This window comes from Scyliorhinus torazame, chromosome 4 (assembly GCF_047496885.1).
Source record: "Scyliorhinus torazame isolate Kashiwa2021f chromosome 4, sScyTor2.1, whole genome shotgun sequence".
NCBI classification, from domain to species: Eukaryota; Metazoa; Chordata; class Chondrichthyes; order Carcharhiniformes; family Scyliorhinidae; genus Scyliorhinus; species Scyliorhinus torazame.
Genome location: NC_092710.1, coordinates 196154249 through 196174703, shown reverse-complemented (window position 1 = coordinate 196174703; position 20455 = coordinate 196154249). Strand labels below are relative to the sequence as shown.

At 43.5% G+C, this 20455-nt stretch overlaps 1 protein-coding gene across 2 annotated transcripts in view; it reads left to right on the top strand.

Moving 5' to 3' along the window:
• The window catches only part of LOC140410676 (macoilin-like), a 179095-nt gene that overhangs the window by 106928 nt on the left and 51712 nt on the right, over positions 1–20455 (top strand). For both annotated transcript variants that reach the window (XM_072499062.1, XM_072499061.1), the window contains one exon: positions 17421–17544. In XM_072499062.1, coding sequence (XP_072355163.1) covers positions 17421–17544 — 124 coding nt within the window. The remainder of the gene's footprint in view (positions 1–17420; positions 17545–20455) is intronic.

Sequence of the window (20455 nt, the reverse complement as noted above, 5' to 3'; positions counted from 1 at the left end):
GAACCATTGACACGTTGGAAGGATTTTATAGGTTGACATTCTATCTGTATAGCCACGTTATGAACGCCCTTCCTGGGCCATCAAGTCCTGGGGTGGGACTCAAACTCGGAGCTTTGGGCTCAGGCGCAGAGGAGCTATCCACTGCATCACAAGACCTCCACCTACATTATACAGGGGCCAAATATTTTTTTAGGACTCCTTAGGCTCTGCAATTGGGCTGCCCAAATCAGAGCAGGTGCTGAGCCTACCTGTTCAGGCTTCTAAGCAATTACTGTAGGCCATAAAATGGCTGCTATTGAGCAAATGGCTGTCTTAGAAATGGTTGGGTGTTTTTCTGATTGATGTGGAGTTGGGAGGAGCAGGAATTCAGGTTGATTTGGGTAGGATGCTAGGTCATCACAAAAATGGTCATGAGATCCAGGTTTGGGAGAGGGAATTTCCATGCTGGGACTTACTTTGACCTTTGTAATCTCAGGTGACATTTGTAATATCCCGCACAGGACTTACAAGGTGGGAATACTTGTCTTCTCTGTGCTCTTTGTGGAGTATGCGCTTTCCCACTAGGGAAGGGGTATCTCAATTATCCAGGGTACATAAGGTCAGCCAGTAAGGCACCGATCAAGCTCGGACCTGGTAAGGGTCGACCGGGAAGTGTGTATGTCATTTGTAAATAAAACTTTGCTCCTATTTTTACTGGGTGTGGACTACCCGTGTCCTTATTAAACTGGCGATGAGGAGTAAACTGGTTTGCTGTCGACGCTGTGACCTACGCAGCTGAGCCACACCCTCAATCTTCTGGACCCAGGTTTGGATTTCTTTGATTCGCCATGCTTCTGTTTGGGTGGTTACATGCATTTGATGCCGGTGTTGAAGACTGAAACCAATACGCTGAACGATATCACAGAGAACGAGCACGAGAGATTCATACCATTGACGGCCTGTGCACCACATACGTTTAGGGTGATCCAGAGCCTCATGTACCGACCACGCTGGATACGCAAACATTCAACCAGCTCGTGACACTTGTGGTGCAACAGTCTAACCCAACACCGTTGATAATCATTCAAAGATATCAGTTTAATAAAGTGTCAGTCCATCACCGAGTTTGTGTCTCGGCTACGGAAAATAGATGAGGTTTGTGAGTATGGAACTGTTTTGTCTGATATGCTCCATGATCAGTGATTCAATAATATGGAAACTCAGATAAAGGTTTTGGGTGAAGTCGCCCTAACTTTTCAGCAGGTTCTGCAGGTCTCCCTATCCCCAGAAAGCGTGGAAACGATGTCCAAGAGATACAAGGGATGGAGGTGAACATTTGGGGGTATCAGCTCTCACGTGGTATCCCCATGGTCCGGACTGAACGCCACTGCGACTCTGGCTTCTGGGTGAAAAGCCGGTCACCGAGACATGCAATGTCCCCAGACTCGGCTGAAGGCGATTCCGGCCTGTGTGCTGGATGAGGACGCTGGTCTAGGCATGCCTGCCAGCTGCCGGAGGGCCAGCAGTCCAGGCTCCCCAGTCGAGATAGACATCAGCCCAGAGGCCAGACCTTGTATCTGGATGACCCAGAAGAGACAGAGGATGAGGCTGAGATGCAGCTGACTATTTGGCAGCGCCCCATGTGGCCCCATTCACGTTCTGCTACAAGTGAATGGTTATATACTCCAACTGGAGCTGCATGCGGGAGCGGCCAGTTCTGTAATGGCGTGGAGTAATTTTGATCTTATCAGACAAGGAATTCACACTTTGTCTTTAGCTGATAAGTTGACTCGTTTGGCCACATATACAGACGATTGACTGAATATTGTGGGATCCACCCTCACTCTGGTGGTGTATGGGCACCAGTCTGTGCGCCTTCCCCTCATTGTTATGCAGTGAAACGGCCCTAGCCTGTGGGGCTGCGGTTGGCTACAGCATGTGCGGTTGGATTGGCAGCATATCCTCCAAATGGGGTCTGGCAGTCTGTGTACGGTACTGAGCAAATTCCCGGAGGTATTCCAGCCTGGTCGGATACCATTAAAGTGGCCATTTCTAAAATCTAGGTGAACCCAGAAGCCCAGCCCCATTATCTACGTGCCCACCTGGTTCCCTACGCTTTAGTGGAGAAGGTCGAGACAAAACCTCAGTGCTTGGAAAGTTTGGACATTATTTGGCCTGTGCACTTCACTAACTGGGTGGAGCCGTAATGAAGCCGGATAAGACAGTTCGCCTCTGCAGAGACTATAAATTGACAGTGAACACAGCTTCAAGGTTATGAGACTTTACTTTGCATCAAAGATTTATATGAAACATTGGCCGATGGCTGTACATTCACAAAATTGGACATGAGCAACACTTATCTACAGCTGGAGTTCGATAAATCCTCACGGAAGTACATCATGATTAATATGCACAAGGACTCTATGAGTACACCTGACTTCCGTTCGGAGTCTCCTCAGCGTGTGCAGTCTTGTGCGCGTCATGGAGAACATCCTGCATGGATTGCGGTGCGTTGTGGTTTACTTAGACGACATGTTAGTCACAGGAGCCGCGGAACAAGAACATTTGCAGATCCGCAAGGTGATTTTGAAACGGTTTTCCAAATATGGGATCCGCCTGCACCATACGAAATGCGTGTTTCATGCGAAGGAAGTGATATATTTGGGATATTGGGTGGACTGAGATGGCCTGCACCCGGTCGCCATGAAGGTATCGGCAAACAAAATGGCCCCCGCTGACACGGAACTTCGCTCTTTCCTTGGATTAGTGAATTATTCTGGGTGCTTTATTCGGAGGTTGGCTTCCATCCTCGCCCCCCTCTACTTGCTTTTGAAAAAGTGCCAACCTTGGGCTTGGGGCAAGGCCCAGGATATGGCATTTAACAAGGTGAAGTGGTGGTTGTCTTCTTCAGGTGTGTTGACACATTTAGACTCTTCAAAACCCTTATTCGTCACATGCAATGCTTTGTAGAATGGCATTTGGGTCACAAGGCATTGCTAGGCCTCTTCCGTGAAGACAAGGCGACACCGCCAATAGCATCTGCAAGGATTCAGCGCTGGACTCTGTTATTGGCTGCCAACAAATGCTCGTTCGAGCACCGCCCAGGGACCCAGATTGCGCACGTTGATGCGTTGAGCCATCTTCCCCTGGAGGTCGAATCCGCAAACCTTCCAACGGGGGATGAAGTGATTGCTGACCTGAATTTCATGGACTTCTTGCCAGTCACTGCCTCATGTGTTAACAAAGGAGTTGAAGGGGCGGCACGTGGCACAATGGTTAGCATTGCTGCCTAGGGCGCTGAGGACCGAGTTTGAATCCCAGCCCTGGGTCACTGTCCATGTGGAGTTTGCACATTCGCCCCGTGTCTGCGTGGATTTCACCCCCACAACTCAAAGATGTACAGGTTAGGTGGATTGGCCATGCTAAATTGCCCCTTAATTGGAAAAAAATAATTGGGTACTCTAAATTTATTTTAAAAAAAACAAAGGAGTTGAAGGATTTCTCCTCAAAATTGTAAAAGTTGAACGTAGAGGGCGGCATCCTCCTGTGGGGCACCAGGGTTGTTGTCTCGGCTAAGGGACAGGCTGCTGTGCTGAAAGAACTTCACAATAATAATTTTATTTTTATTAGTGTCACACGTAGACTTACATTAACACTGCAATGGAGTTACAGTGAAAAGCTTCTAATCGTCACATTCCGGCACTTGTTAGGGTACACAGCGGGAGTGTTCGGGTACACAGCGGGAGAATTCAGAATGTCCAAATTACCTAACAGCACATCTTTCGGGACTTGTGGGAGGAAACCGGAGCACCCGGAGGAAACCCACCCAAACACGGGGAGAACATGCATCTCCACACAGACAGTGACCCAAGCAGGGAATAGAACCCAGAACCCGTGGCGTTGTGAATCAGCGGGGGGTCGGAGAATCTCGCCCCAGGGGTCTACAGGGAAGTGTGTATATATTGTTTCTAAATAACACTCCATTCTTACTTTTACTCAGTGTGGACCCCCCGTGTACTTATTCAAACCTTGAGATCGGAATTAACCCAATTTACAATATAGAAGATTGGCCATGCTAAATCTATAGAGCAGATTGATACTTGCTGTACAAATGGACAGATGGGCAAGAATCACGCAATCCAGCTCACCAGTCAATTTGTTAACCCATCCACCTCACCTACCTGAATAATACTGGAAAATAGGCACTAAAGCCAGAGGAAAGTCTTGCTTATCGTTGTTAATATATTAGGATATGCACAAATGTATATGTTACATGTGCAATTATCTATTGTATAGACCAGTTTCATTATTCTTGTGTATCTAGCATGTTTGCTTCTTGCTGATAGAGACCCAAAATAAGCAGATTATTAAAAGTGTAATATTTGTTTCAGAAACGTTCTTAATTTGATAATAATTTAAGAAGTTCTACTGATTCTGTTGAGTTGATTTACAGTGAACTTTTCCTAGATGTTAACATTGAAACTAACATTTAGCTGAAGAAATGTTTCCCCTGTCTGGTTTTGAATCTAGGCTCACTCTGATGAATATCTTAAAGTTGCTTATATTACACGAAAAGGAAAATCTCATTGAAGTAGTTATGTCATTGCAATGAATGGCAGGGAACTTCTGTTGTAGGATTACATGGGGGTATTATATGATTTTGATTTTAAAGTGGAAAGAGGATGCCCTGTATAAAATAACTGGCAAAACCAATGTTTAACCTAATTTTATCTGCAATCCCTAAAGGATAAGAGTACATTAAAATTGTTTATGGGCAGCACTAAGTCTGGGACCAGTGTGAGGGTTATGCAGATTTTGTTTTATCGTGTTGGTTTATTATAAACCGTTATGCACATGTAATTTAAAAAACTTTTGTTTCACTTCCACCAAAGTTTTCCTTTCTCTCTTGAGGACACTGATTCATGCTGGCATACAGTGTCCTGAGCAGCAGCCACCCTCTGTTGCCTTGCTGTTAGAACTTCAGTTCGGAGGACAGATTGGACTGTTCTCCTTGGAAAGAAGGGTTAGAGGAGATTTGATGGAGATGTTCAAAATCATGAGGGGGCTGGACAGAGTTGATAGGGAGAAAATGTTCCCACTTGTAAAAGGATCAAGAAGAATGGGAACGGATTTAAAGTGATTTGCAAAAGAAGAAAATGTGATGTGAGAAAATACTTTTTCAAACGGCAAGTGGTTCGAGTCTGAAATGCACTGCCTGGAATTGTGGGGAGGCGGGATCAGTAGAGGCATTCAAGAGGGCATCAGATGTTTATTTCAATAGAAACAATGCGCAGGGGTACGGGGAAAAGGCAGGGGAGTAGCACTAAACCATGATGCTCGTTTAGAGAGCCGGTGCAGGCAGGATGGGCCAAATGGGCTCTTTTGGCGCTGCAACTATTCTGTGTTAGACATTCTTCTCATAGTCATATCAATAATGAGCAATGGCAGCCTATATGCTTTGATGAAGCTTCACAGCTAAGCACCTCAATGTTTTCACACAGGCCCTCCATAGGTAGCAGGATTCCTTGTGGATTATCTGGGGCACTGAGGGTCATTTTAGCACCACTACCACAACAGGATATTAGTTATTAATTTACAAAATTTTTTTTTAGAGTACCCAATTATTTTTTTCCAATAAGGGCCAATTTAGCATGGCCAGTCCACGTACCCTGCACATCTTTGGGTTGTGGGGGCGAAACCCACGCATGCACAGGGAAAATGGACAGTGACCCAGAGCCAGGATCGAACCTGGGACCTCAGCGCCATGAGGCAGCAGTGCTAACCACTGCACCACCGTGCTCCCCTTCAATAGGACACCATAGTTATATAAAACAAAGAGCAGACATTGAATCTGAAGTTCTCCTGATCTGTGTGGCTAAGTTTCACACAAGGCAAGGCATTTACATTGCAGCCACTGGGGCAGTTACTTACATTTTAATGCGTGATGTATTGTGTCACAGAGCAGATTTATCAAGCAGAAGACTGAATTTACAGAGCCTGAATTTCTGACATGATTTGGCCTTTAAAATGGGTGCCCCAGCATTTCTAAGGTGGCATCCATTTTTGCCAGTTTAACCACCATGATGGCATTGATGTATTTTCCATCATGGTCCAGACCTCCTATTTTATACTTGTGGATCATTAGAATAAATGCATTTGAGTAGAATGGCTTTTTAAAAATAAAACATTTTATTGAGGTATTTGTGATTTTGTAACAATAACAGAAGAAACAGTGTACATACAAATATAACCACAGTGCAAAGGCCGCCTTCCTCCCTCACAGGTCCCACCTTTCTTACACACTAACCTAAACTAAACCGCACCCCCCTCTCTGCTGACAGTTAATTTTCTCTAAAGAAGTCGACAAACGGCTGCCACCTCCGGTCGAACCCTGAAATTGACCCTCTCAGGGCGAACTTGATTTTCTCCAGACAGAGAAAGCCAGCCATGTCAGTAAGCCCGGTCTCTGACTTCGGGGGCGTTGAGTCCCTCCAAGCTAATAGTATCCGTCTCCAGGCTACCAGGGAGGCAAAGGCTAGAACGTCTGCCTCTTTCTCCTCCTGAATTCCCGGACCTTCCGACACTCCGGAAATCGCCACCTCTGGACTCGGCGCCAGCCTTGTTTTCAACGCCTTGGACATGACATCTGCAAACCCCTGCCAAAATCCCCTAAGTTTCGTGCATGCCCAGAACATATGAACATGGTTCGCTGGTCCACCCGCACACCTTGCACACCTGTCTTCTATCCCAAAGAACCTGCTCATCCAGGCCACTGTCATGTATGTACGGTGAATGACCTTTAATTGTATCAGGCTGAATCTGGCACATGATGTGGATGTGTTGACTCTACTCAACGCATCCGCCCAGAGACCATCCTCTAACTCTCCTCCTAACTCCTCTACCCATTTGTGTTTCAGCTCCTCGGTCTGTGTTTCCTCTGACCCCATGATGAGTAGAATGGCTTTTGAGTACAGAAATCCAGTGGCTCCAACAAGGGTCATTAGGGATGGGCAATAAATGATAACCTTGTCAGTGATGCCCATGTCCCATGAGCAAATAGGAAAATTGATAAAATTGGTGTCGGCATCAACTGAGAACTGTTGGAAGTGCCTGAAACATGGAGAAATTGAAGAATTTAAAAAGTTTTTTTTTATTGTCCTTGCATCTGTTTAGAGCGAACCTTAATAGTAAAAGTCTGAGATTTATTTAAAAATGAAAGGATTAGTCAATTACAAGAATACATTATTTAAGTTGGATAGGTTAGAAAGGATCAGGCTACATAGATATTAGGCCTGGATTTTTGCCATGGCGGAAAACCTCTCGTCATGGCGAAAATCCCAGAAATGTCAAAATTCTAATTCCCGTCCCCAAACATGGCATGGTGGGGATGGGCCTGCATTTGTGTGATTTATGGAGGCAGCTGGAGATTTAAATCACCAGCTGCCTCCACTGGTTGGATTTTAGAAGACCAGGAGTGTGGAACTTTGAGTATGCAGTTTAGACCAGGTAAGAGGGTGTCTAAACTTGGTCAAAGTGTTTGGGTAGCCAGGGTACCCCTTGGAGAGGTAAAGTATCTCTTTGGATAAGATCCCAGAGCACCTTTGGAAGAGCCACGGCATTTTTGAGATTGAACATGATTATGCACTTTTTATGTAAAGAATAAGTGCGGGGTCAAGCTGGCAAAGAGCTATTCAGCTGACAAGGAATTATTAAACAGCTGTCCAGCTGGCAAGGAACTGTCAAACTGTTGAGAAGTTTTCAGCTGTCAAGGAAATGTGTGCAGCTGTTAAACCTATCAAAGAAGTGCCAAACCTGTTAAAGCTATCCTCGAAATGACCAAGGATATAAGATGAGTTGACATGGAGAGGTTAAGGAGAAATGGTGGTGGGTGATAGCACGGGTCAGAAATAGTTGACACTAAGCTGGCATGGGGTATAGGTGCAATGGGTGTGGGTAGAGGGATACCAATTTGGCACTAGGGTATGGGGCTGTTGGCTAAGTGGGAGCATAGGTTGGTATGCATGGGCCATAGGGAGTGTGTGAGTGGTGAGGAGAGTAAGGGATAATGGCTGGAGAGATGTTTTTTGTTTTTATTTTGTTTCACTACTGTGCCTGAGCACAGAGGTATGCCTTTCACCTAGCCTTCCTTTGCACCCAGCAGCCTGCTTATTCATTCTGGGGTCTGTAAGGCCCCTTCCTGTTGATTCCCCTATTTCCCCTTTCTTTTACTTTATGATTATCATTTTTGGTCCATGGTTATTTAATGGACATATACCTTTGAGTTGAGCAGAGGAAGTGAGGAACTGAAAAGTTGCAAAATCGTATGTTGTGCTATGAAGATTTATATTTTGAAGTCTGAGTTCACTGGAGAGATTGGAGATATTCAGTTTGATTGGTTGGCTGGTAGCCAACAGATTGACTAAGGACCGTATCCTGCTTGGCGACAGACAATGTTTGGTTCAGCCAGGTGGAGTTTTCAGAGAACCCAGGGAAAATGCTCTTGGATGCTGAGAGAAGCTGTGAGTTGCTCTCTCTCTCTTTCTCCAAAAAGGCTTTCCTGCCTGCTGTTTCTGAGACTGCAGAGAAGTCTTGCAATCCTGATGAATCTACTGTGAAAAGCGCTACAGACTGAAAGCAAGAACATGCAAATGAAGGCCTGGACTAAAGGAATCTAACTGGATGATGTCAATCTGAAACAGAGACTTCAATCTTTTAATGAAACTTTCTTTGTTTCCCTCTTTCCTCTCTGTGTTTGTCGATCTTGTGAGTGTGTAAAGGGTGGGGCGATTTAATAGGGGCCGGGTTAGGAATTAGATAATAGTTAATCAGTGTATTTATTGCCTATTTAATTATAGTTATTGTCATTAATAAAAATTATTTGTGTTTAAATTTGCAAACCTTGTGACTGTAGTTATTAGGCAGCCAAAGACTTCAGGTATTTTCAAAAAATTAATCGTCAATTTCAATTGGTTGCAACTCCGGGTCAAGGGTGGCTGGACTTGACCATGCACCCTCCTAGGGTGTCATAACATAATTTCAGGGCTGGGTTCCGTGATCTTTAGACTGGTAGACAGCAATGTTTGGGGTACAGTACAAATTAAAGAGGCATCAGGTTTGTAATAGTATAACAGCATGGCTCTGGAAGCTGCTAAGGTTTATCTTAGGTGGAGGACCTGCCTTTGGTTTATTTACAATGGCTTCAAAAAGACAAGCTAATTGAATTGGTAAGTGAATTAAACATATATGTGCCAGCTAAAGCTAAGAAGGCTAAGATATAGGATATGATGATTGAGTGCTTGGGCCTGTTAGAAACACAGGAGAGCTCATGAGCAAGTAGCCCAAGTAGTGTATCAGCAAAGACATTATTACGGGGGGGGGGGAAGATTTAAACTGAAAAGAATTTGGTTGCTGCTCGAGCATGAGAGGGAATTTTTAAAATTGGAACAAGAAATGGATATACAACAAAAAGAAAAAGAAATGGAGCTGCAAAAAAGAAAGGAATGGCAATGCAACAAAAATATAAAAAGTTGAGATATGGAAATGGAAATCGAAATGAGGGAGTTCGAATTAGAGGGAGAGTTCCAGCTTAAAACTGGAAAAATGAGCTGCTCGGAGCCAAAGGGGAGCTTAACCCTAGGACGGAACCCAGTGGCGATCTGCTCAAGTTTATACAAATCCTCCCAAAATTTGAAGAAAAGGAAGCAGAGTCATTATTTATGGCATTTGAGAAAACTGACCGAAAATGGAATGGCCGGAGGAAAAGTGGACATTACCCAAGCAAAACACATTTATGGGACAGGCACAGGAAATTTATGCTTCCCTGTCAGAGGGGGTGTTAAGGATTAAGATGCGGTAAAAAAGGCTATTCTGGGCATATTTGAATTGGCCAGGACAGACTTATGCTGCATTTGAAAGTGTTAAGCAGAACAATTATAATAGGTGGGCATGAGCATTGTGAGTTGAAACTACCTATGAGGCTCTGAGAGAGGTCATTCTCTTAGAACAATTTATGAATTCACTACCTTCTATGATAAGAACCCATGTTGAAGACCAAAGGGTGAAAACCACTAAACCAGCAGTGATAATGGCTGACGATTATGAGCTGATCCATAAATGAAATGTTTGTTCCGTCACCCCCATCATTTTGAAAAGGGTAGGAGGTGGGAGAGTGAAAGGAAAGCAGGTAGATAGCCAAGGTAAGGAATGGATAGCTGGGAATGCTCTGAGATCTCCTTCTCAGACTGTGAAGGAAAGTACTGAGGGTGGAGGTGAGACTTGAAGGTCTAGGTAAAGTGGGACACGTTCGTTCAGCATGTTGGATGTTGCGAGAAAAGCCCACAGAATTTGTTGGGGTTCCTCAGGAGGATTCTAAGGAGAAAGGAAACACAGATGGAGAATACTACAGGGCAGACTGTAGCTCTAACTGGACTTTGGAGACCTGAGGTAAACCTGTTGTGGGAGCAGGTGTGATGAATGAGATAAATGAATGATATGCAGAGTTTTTGTTGATAAGGGGAAGATCACCACATTTTCATTGAATATTGGAGCCAGCCCCCAACTATTTTAAGGGACACAGGGGCTACACAAACTCTCTTACTAGAGAGGGAGTTGGTTTTCCCTCCAGAGAATTCAATGAAAGCTAAGGGTATTAGTGCAGGGGATAAGTGGAGAATGAGGACTTTGGAGAACTAGTTCAAGTTTCTCTTAAGGTTAACATACAGGTTCAGTTGGCAGTTAGGAAGGCAAATGCCATGATATCATTCATGTCAAGAGGACTAGAATACAAGAGCAGGAATGTACATTTATGGCTGTATAAGGCTCTGGTCAGACTCCATTTGGAATATTATGAGCAGTTTTCGGCCCGGTATCTAAGGAAGGATGTGATGGCCTTGGAGGAGGTCTAGAGAAGGTTCACATAAGTGCTCCCCGGAATGAAGGACTGGTTATATATGGAGCGGTTGAGGATTCTGGGTCTGTCCCCGATGGCATTAAGAAGGATGAGGAGAGATCTCATTGAAGCTTACAGAATACTGAGAGGCCTCGATAAGGTGAACGTAGGAGATCCTAGAAGTTGAGGACACAGCCTCAGACTGAAGGGCCAATCCTTTAAAACAGAGATGAGGAGGAATTTCTTCAGCAAGAGGCTGGTGAATCTGTGGAACTCTTTGCCGCAGAAGGCAGTGGGGGCCAAGTCACTGAGTGTCTTTAAGACAGAGATAGATATTCTCTTGACTAATAAGGGGATCAGGGGTTATGGGGAGAAGGCAGGAGAATGGACGTGAGAAACATATTAGCCATGATTGAATGGCGGAGCAGACTCGATGGGCTGAATGGCCAAATTCTGCTCCTATGTCTTCTGGTCTTTTGGTCTTATATCCAAGTTCCATTGTATAAAGTAAATTGGAGTTTGATTTTTGTCAGGTCCAGTAGTTGTCGGAGAAGTTAAGAAGTTACTAGTGGACGGAGTAGACTTACCTTTGTGGAATGACTTGGCAGGAATTAAGGTTGTAGCTTCACCCATGATTACAGCAAGTCCGAAGAAAGATAGGGAGACAGAACAGTTACAGGACCAATTTCCAGATATTTTTCCCACATGTGTGGTGACCAGGGCAATGGCTAAACAAAGTTCACCATCAGAGATTAAAGTCACAATCAGATGGCAGGAACTGGCTGAAACTATCCTTGAAAATGAGGATAATTCTGGGAAGTGTTTGGTAGGACTTCATTTATTGAGGCCCAGGAGACAGATCCAGGGATACACAGAGAAACACAGCCAGTTCTTACAGATGAGGGGGCACATGAGGTTGATAGTTCACAGAATGACCATCCTGGGTATGACTAACAAATTCAGACATGCCGGTAGTGTTAGTGCCTAAGGCGGATAGAATAACCCGTCCTGCACAGATTACCAGAAAATGAATGCCTTCAACAAAGTGGATTTGCATCTGATTCCAAGGATTATATCGACAGGATAGACAATGCTTCCTGTTGAAGATTGATTTGTTATATTTTCAGGTTTCGTTAACACCCAGGGCTAAAGAGATATCTGCCTTTGTGATGCCCAGAGGGTTGTATCAATGTAAGGTGATGCCATTCAAACACAAAAATGTATCAACTACATTACAATGACTCATGTACCAAGTAGTGGCTAGTGTGCCTGACCATGTGGTCTATTTGGACGACGTGATAGTGTACAGTGACAGGTGGAATGAGCATGTGGAACAATTGGAGGAGTTATTCAAATAATTGGAGATGGCTGGGTTAGTCATCAATTTCACCAGAAACTGGAGCCTTGTCCTTATACACTTGCAAACTGCTGTTCACAGAGACACAAATTACAGGGGGGATTTTCTGACCATTCCCACCAGCTGGATCTTCTGGTCTTGCTGACTATGATCTCCCACCGCGTGTTCCCCAGTGTTGGAGGGTGTGAACAATTGGAAACCCCATTGATAGCAGTGGGGCTGGAAGATCCTATCATCGGCCAGTGGGGGGGGGGGGGGGGGGGGCAGCACCTATGCTGCTGCAAAGCACAGAGCAGAGGTTGGAAAATCCCACCCTACATGTCATGCACCTCCAATCCAATGACCACAGTTATAGCTTCCACCTATAAATACCCCTTTGTGCAAACAATGAAACAAGTTAACTAATGATCAACTCCTTTAAAAGGGTGTTGGAACAAAAAATAATCAACAGAAATTTATCAAAATAAATTAAAGTATCATTTTGGGGCCACTCTAGCCCTTGATTTGCTCACAGTTCTAGGAAGTCCTCAAGACATAACATGGACCTGCTCCTTCTCCAGGAATACAGAGGTGCAGACGTAACCCAACTCCTATGAGTGCAGGTAAACCCATGATCACTGCTCACTACCTGAATAGAATTAGACACCTCAACTGATAAACAATTGGCACTGCCTATGGTTGAGCAGTTCTTGGAACAATCTTCTTTTCAGATGAATACCTATAAATTGTGGGTTCAATGACACCAAAGCCTAGAGCAGCATTTTTCTCTGCCTCTCCTAAGAAGATTGTACATCTTCACCCACTTTTCACTCCACCTGTTTATTCTGTAAAACACCGAGTAGCAAAATCTTGTTTACACAATCTAATTCCCCTGGAAGACAGTGCCAGAAGTGGAGTGTGAAAGTGAGAAAAAAAGGTAATGCAGGAGATGAGAGTTTGGTGGTGGGGACAGAGAGCCTGCTATTCCTCACTGCTTGGGCAGCATTGTGTCCTCCTACAATTAGACAAACATACAAATTAGGAGCAGGAGTAGGCCATTCAGCCTCTCCACCCTCTCCACCATTTGATCGGGCTGTTTAGCACAGGGCTAAATCGCTGGCTTTTAAAGCAGACCAAGGCAAGCCAGCAGCATGGTTCAATTCCCGTACCAGCCTCCCCGAACAGGTGCCGGAATGTGGCGACTAGGGACTTTTCACAGTAACTTCATTTGAAGCCTACTTGTGACAATAAGCGATTTTCATTTAATTTTTCATTTCATTTCTACCACACATTGAAGAAGAGAGTGCCATAGACCCAAGATTATCTGAGAGAAAAACATTCTCCTAACCTCCTTCTTAAATGGAGACCCCTTATTTTTAAACTGTTTCCCCTAGTTCTTGTCTCTCCCACAAGGAGAAATATTATTTCAGCGTCCACCCTGTCAAGCCCTCTCAGGATTTTATGTTTCAGTAAGATCGCCTCCGATTCTTCTCAGGTAAAATCCAAATGGTTTGCACCTTATAGTGGATGAGCTCCCTGATATCATGAATTTTCTCTCTAGTCCCTTGCTTTTCAAGTGAATTATGTATGAATTTCTCATGTGTTAAGAACTGTGGAAAATTAAGATTGAAAAATTAAATTGAGATTAAAAAATTTAAAATAAATTTAGAGTACCCAATTATTTTTTTCCACAAAAGAACAATTTTAACATGGCCAATCCACCTACACTGCACCATCTTTGGCTTGTGAGGGTGAGACACATGCAGACATGGGGAGTATGTGCAAATTCCACAAGGATAGTGACCCGGGGCTCATATTGAACCCGGGTCCTCAGCACCGTGAGGCAGCGTGCCACCCCAAATTGAGATAAAATAAAATAAAAAAGGGAGCTGATAAGAGCAGCTATTTGAAGGGATTTTGATATGCAAATTAGCACATCAGTGAGAAAAACAAGTGTTTACCTATGTGACATGGGGAAAACAATGGGATATAGAAGAGGTAACTTCCAAGTGGAGAGATAAGAAAATTGACATGTATATGCTAAAAGCCAGATCCATAGGGTGGGTGATATCAGAGGGAAAGAATGATATATCCTCAGCACAATAACTGGTGAAGAGATACAGTAGCAGTTATCCTCATAGCCACACCCAGCTGCAGAGACAGTCTCCTTAAAACAAGTCATTGCTAAATAGGTAACTGGTTAAGATCCAACATGCCTTTGCTGAAATTGAAGACCAATTTCCCAAACATGTCTAAATAACTTGTCCATGGTAATTGTCTGCTGGATTTAGCTGATAGAATTATATAATACTGGATGTCATTTGGGATCAAAGGAGCATCTCAGAGTTCAGGAAACGTAGCTCGTTGGAAACCAAAGGATAACTTCATGGATTTTCACAGTAACTTCATTGAAGTGTCAATGTAAGTCTACTTGTGACACTAATAAAGATTATTATTATTATTATACTGTGTGTGTGTGTAGCCATCAGTATAATTAAGTGTTGTAATGTATTACATGTATTCTTGTTGTGTGTTTTTTTCTTTTAAGTTAATAAATATTCTTTATTAATTGATCACGCACAACTGGGCTATTCCTCTTTACTTGCATAACTTTTCTCACAATACACCAAATTGAAAATATACACCACTAGGAACCAGGCTTCCAAGTTAGCCTTCTGGCGTTTGGAATACCCTCACATTTAACATCAGCGGGTTTCTTAACACATATAACAATATTAATTATTCAAGGTCAAACATAGCATCTGAAGGATGTCTCCCAGGTGGCATCAGATAGTTGGTACAACATATCTGCTGTTATCGCTCTGCTACAATGAAAGAAGAAATTTAAAGAATCTGCACACAAGTAATTCCTGTTATGGGAGATGCAGACACACATTAAGCACATTGAAAAACTTACAGAGTTAATATTAGGCCCACAGAGTTAGTGAATTCCTTAACCACAGTGCAGTTTAGCACACTGGGCTAAATCGCTGGCTTTTAAAGCAGACCAAGGCAGGCCAGCAGCATGGTTCAGTTCCTGTACCAGCCGCACCGGAATGTAGCGACTAGGGGCTTGTCACAGTAACTTCATTGAAGTCTACTCGTGACAATAAGCGATTTTCATTTAATTCATTTTCAGTGTGAAGGGTAACCTGTAGAGCGAATAAATTTAACAAACGAAGTTCTCATCATACGTCAATATTTAAAAAAGGAACAATGGCCAGTGTGCCATCATGCCTTATCTCATTAAGCCTTTGAATTAACTCTGGTATGCAGTTCTAGTGGTGAGGGAAGTGTTACTGGCACATCCCTCTACAGGGCACACGCAACACTTTTCTGAGGCTTCTTCCAATGGGGACAGAGCAGTATTTCTCTCCGTTGCTGTATTTTCTGCAAGAATGTCTGAGATCATCTTAACTAAAATCTGAGGTTCGTCATTTCTGCTTCCTTCCAATCCCACATTCGCTGAGTGCCTCTGCACACTCTGCCATTGGAAGACACTTTTTAAGTTCCAAAATATCTCACAAGAGCCATCTATGGCAGCCACTTGTCAGTTGGCACAGTCCTTCAAACCATTAGATACTTAATCCTCTGATGCCCCTCCCTTCTGTTGCTACTGCATATCTTCGGCCAAAAGCTCTAAAAATGCTGCAATTGTAATTTTCCACTATTACCCCACTCCCCATGATACTCCCCTATTACATGGGACTTGTGTTTAACCAATGCCAATTGGAATTTAAATGACCTGTCCCAGTGATTTATAGCAGGATCAGTGCTGGGGTGGATTGCTGGGTGGAATTCCTGGCTCAGTGGCAACAAGACAAGTGGTTCTTTAAAATTCATACGTACAATATATAGTTAAATTAATTAAGGTCTGATTTCTATTACCACATAATGCTCTCAAGATAGGCATATATTTTTTAAATTTTCAAACACTATCAGTTCATATATTTTTTTAATTTTTCCAATTAAAGAGCAATTTAGCGCTGCCAATCCACCTACCCTGCACATCTGTGGGTTGTGCGGGTGCAACCCACGCAGACACGGGGAAATTGCACAAACTCTACAGGGACAGTGACCCGGGACCAGGATCAAACCCAGGTCCTCGACGCCGTGAGGCAGCAGTGCTAACCACTGCGCCAACGTGCCGCCCGGCTATGAGCTCATATTTGTTCAACTTTTTAATCTTTCTGGCATCGTGGAGTTCAGTAATTATGGAGGAGGAAGACCAGCTGGCCCATTTTAGACCCTAAAATATTTCCATTGCAATTACTTCTCAAATAATTCCTGGATTTTCGCTTCCCCAACTCTGCCCTGAATTTTTACTCCCAAGTCAGGAAAATACCCAACTCCGTAAATCCAAGTTGGAAAAGAATGCCCAGAATCTTCAGATTTTCAGCTTGGGAGTTAGACCCGCTGCCCTTCTTCAAATGTCTAAAGCTCATGAGTCATGTTTAGGACACCCCACTAGTGAAAATTGGATGTTTGAATCTCTGTAAATTGCGGGCATACAAAGTACAACCTGTCACATGGTGAAAATGGTAGAGGGGTATCCAGAATCAGGGCTCCTTCTCCATTTTGGCTGAACTTTCCGTTGGATATTCATTTCAAATTAATTTCAAATACTGTTCACTTCTTGTCCTAGCCTCACAATGTAATTTAAAGTGAGTTCCAGATGTATGTCTCCGCACTGTTTACTATCTTATGTGCCATTACAAGATAGCAAAGCATATGTTTTTCCAGTCTTTCCTTAAATCTCAGACCTTTGCCTATGAAGGCAAGCTGCCAGAACTATTGGCTAAAATGAAGCATTTCTATCCTTTTCCCAAGCCTAATCTACATGAATGTTTCGTCGAGAACCTCACATACAGTCTTCAGCAGTTTCTTCCAATTATTAATTGCTATTGTTTCTGATTGATCAAATCGACAGTGATAAGAGTTTTTATGGTTGCAGTAGAAAAAAAGCAAAATTTGAATCTGCAACAGACTGGAAAAATGCCAGTGAATTATCAATAAAAGTTGTCACTTTCAACAAAATGATTTTAGAAATGAGCTCTGCAATTGGTTCACATGTTGTTCAATGGTGTCACTGGTAATGTTCTGATATACCCTAGTGAAGTATACCACAAGTCCCAAATTTATCTATCAATTCTGTAAACTGTGTCCGATCAGATCTGCTTATTCCTAACTCAAAATCTTTCTGTTTCTTTTCTGCAGATAAAGGTGGTTGCTTGTCTACTTTGTCTCTTTGGATACTTTTTATTTATATAGAAGCCACAATTAGATTTAAGGATTTAAGAAATTTCAATGTAGATCTTTGTCGCCCATTTGCAGCACATTGGTAAGTCAGTGAATCTAAAACGTTTTGGAATTTACCAGACAGTTAGATCTTGAAAGATAAATTTGTTTTTTAAATTTGTGTATTACTTCTGCTGATTTCCTCCTTTGCCATTGAAAATATGTGGCCTGGTGATTTCCCCATGGATTTATCAGATGGCAGGAATTGGGACTTATGCTCCCCTTTGACAAAACAGGCCTGAGGATTTTGATGGCAAACGGACAGTTTTTTCTCATTGCCCCTCTGAATTTAACCACAACTTTGGAAGGCAATGCAAGCACAAATTAAGGGGGAGATCCTGAAGTTGTGCTTAATCATTTATTGATGCACTATAGACTGTTTTGTAGACCTCCCTCCCCTGAATCACAACCTATAAAATTAGTTTATCTGGCAAGATCGTCCCCTTTTCTGCTGTCATATCATAGAATCATAGAATTTACGGTGCAGAAGGAGGCCATTCGGCCCATCGAGTCTGCACAGGCCCTCGGAAAGAGCACCCCACTTAAGTCTGCACTTCGAACCTATCCCCGTTACCCAGTAATCCCACGTAACCTTTTTGGACACCAGGGGCAATTTAGCATATCCAATCCACCTAACCTGCACATCTTTGGACCATGGGAGGAAACTGGAGCACCCGGATGAAACCCACACAGAAACCCAGGGAGAACGTGCAGACTCCACACAGACAGTGACTCAAATCGGGAATCGAACTTGGGACCCTGGGGCTGTGAAGCAACTGCGCTAACCACTGTGCTACTGTGTTGCCCCATATCAGTGTTAGAAACCCTGTAAAAAGTTAAGCCTTGTTCAATGTCATGAGTTTTAATGACAATCTGAGTAATAGGTGAACAACCAATATGACCTTGAAAAATAATATTATATTTTTGGATTGTTGTCAAATTTCTCCATTTTGATTAGTTATCAGATTTAAAAATGTAATTTTTAAATGTTTTGTCATGCGTTTTTCAGTTTCTACCTTATCTCCTCTGTACTAATATTTATTTCATGCTTTGTAAAACTTTGAAAAGGTTGTTTGATTATTCGTGCTTTCCATTTCCTTGTTGGTTGTCTGTGAGAATTCTGAAATGTAATTGACTGCTTGAACAGCTTGACGGCATCACTGCAGCTCCTTGCTGGGAATCGCCAATAAACTGTGCTGAAATCAGTTACACACCAAATGAGTTATATTCTCATCATAGTGACTGCTAAATATATAAGTGCAGCTTTCTTCAAGGTCAACAGCAAGTACCCTTACTTCAGCACTGATGACAAAATCTGGACCATTGTTTTCAGTAGCTGATACTACACAATTCTTTCTTTAACCCGTATTAGTTGATTGCTGTCAATGTTTGTATATTGAAAACAGGCAATTCCAAATGACTATTCACTGAGGATTATGGTATAATTATATAATACGGAGGGTGAGGATGGCCCACCATCTCCTGGAAGCAAAGAAGGCATGGAACCGACCTGCTCCTTGCCGACCCACCCGTAATGTGCTGCAGGCTGGCTAAGTGGGACTTCCAAGTCCCACTGGGGATGAGGTCCTGCATCTGGGGTCTGCTGGCCAATCCAATTAGCTGGCAGCTCCATCAGTCCCAGCAGTGCCAAGAGTGTATTAGCGGACACTGCCAGGACTGCAAGAGGATGAGGAAGAAGGACCATGGGTACTACAAACAGGTGAGTCTTGGGCAGGTTGATGAGGGGCTGTCTGTCAATTGTCAAAAATCATCTCCCTCAGCTAGAAACCCCAGGGGACAATCAGGGGGAGCCTGATCTTCAACACTCATCTAAAGTGTCTGGGACCTCAGATTCCCCAGCCTGCCTCAGCTGCTGGACCCTGTCCGCACTATGCTCACCAGAATGGAGCCATGATTCTAAATTTGTTCCCTCTATGACCCAGGTGGGTGTATCTGAGCTGGTGAAAGGTGCAGGAGAGGAAGATGCATAGTGCATCCTCTGGGTCATTGGTGTCGTCACGCCCAGAGGTGGAGTCTTTGGTAGCCTGGAGTGGCCGAAGCCTGGGGTCTGGATTGGGGGCACCTGTGAAGGAGAACAAAAAGAAACACGTTAAATTTCCATGAGTCTATGAACACAGCACAATGCCCGGTGTGGGCCTGAGTGCCCATGATGGCAGCACCAGGTTGGCCGTATTGCCACTGATACCTTGCCACTCCAACCTCACCATTAGCAATGGATCAGCCTCCCTGCTCCCTCGAAATCTGGAGGGCCTCTTCATCAGCAGGGGTGTAAAACCTTGAGATCGGGCACCCCTCCGCCTGTCCTTTTGTCCTCTTTCCTTTTGATTATGGGTTTGCTTATCCTGCAGCGAGTATGTGGCCTCATTATTCTTCCTACCAAAATGTATGAGCTCACACTGAGCGATATTGAAGTTTGTTTTCTAATTATGTCCCCATTCTGCTATGTCTTCCTTTATTTTGTTGCAGTTCACTGTCTTAACCATACCCCTCAAATCGGTGTCAGTGGCACATTATGAAATGGTACTTCCGATTCACAAATTCACATTGTTTGTGTAAATGGTGAACAACACCAACTCTTGTGGAATACCACTTCCCACCATTTGCCAACCGAAGGATCTCTTCCCGTTTTCTCTTCTGAAGCCAATTTGCTGTCCATTCTGTACCTTATTCCCTGAGACCCCATGTTCTGATCTTCTAAGAAGCCTATGCAGTACCTTCTCAAAGGCTTTTTGGGAATCCAAATATTTTTCTATTATCCTTATCTAACTTTTCTTTTACTTCTTCAAAGAATTCATTATGGTTTATCAAACATGACCTTTCTTTTCGGAATTAGTGCTGACTACTCTTTATTGCATTTTCCATTTCTAACTATGCCTCACAGCACTAGGGACCTGGGTTTAATTCCAACCTTGGGTCCGTGTGGAGTTTGTACA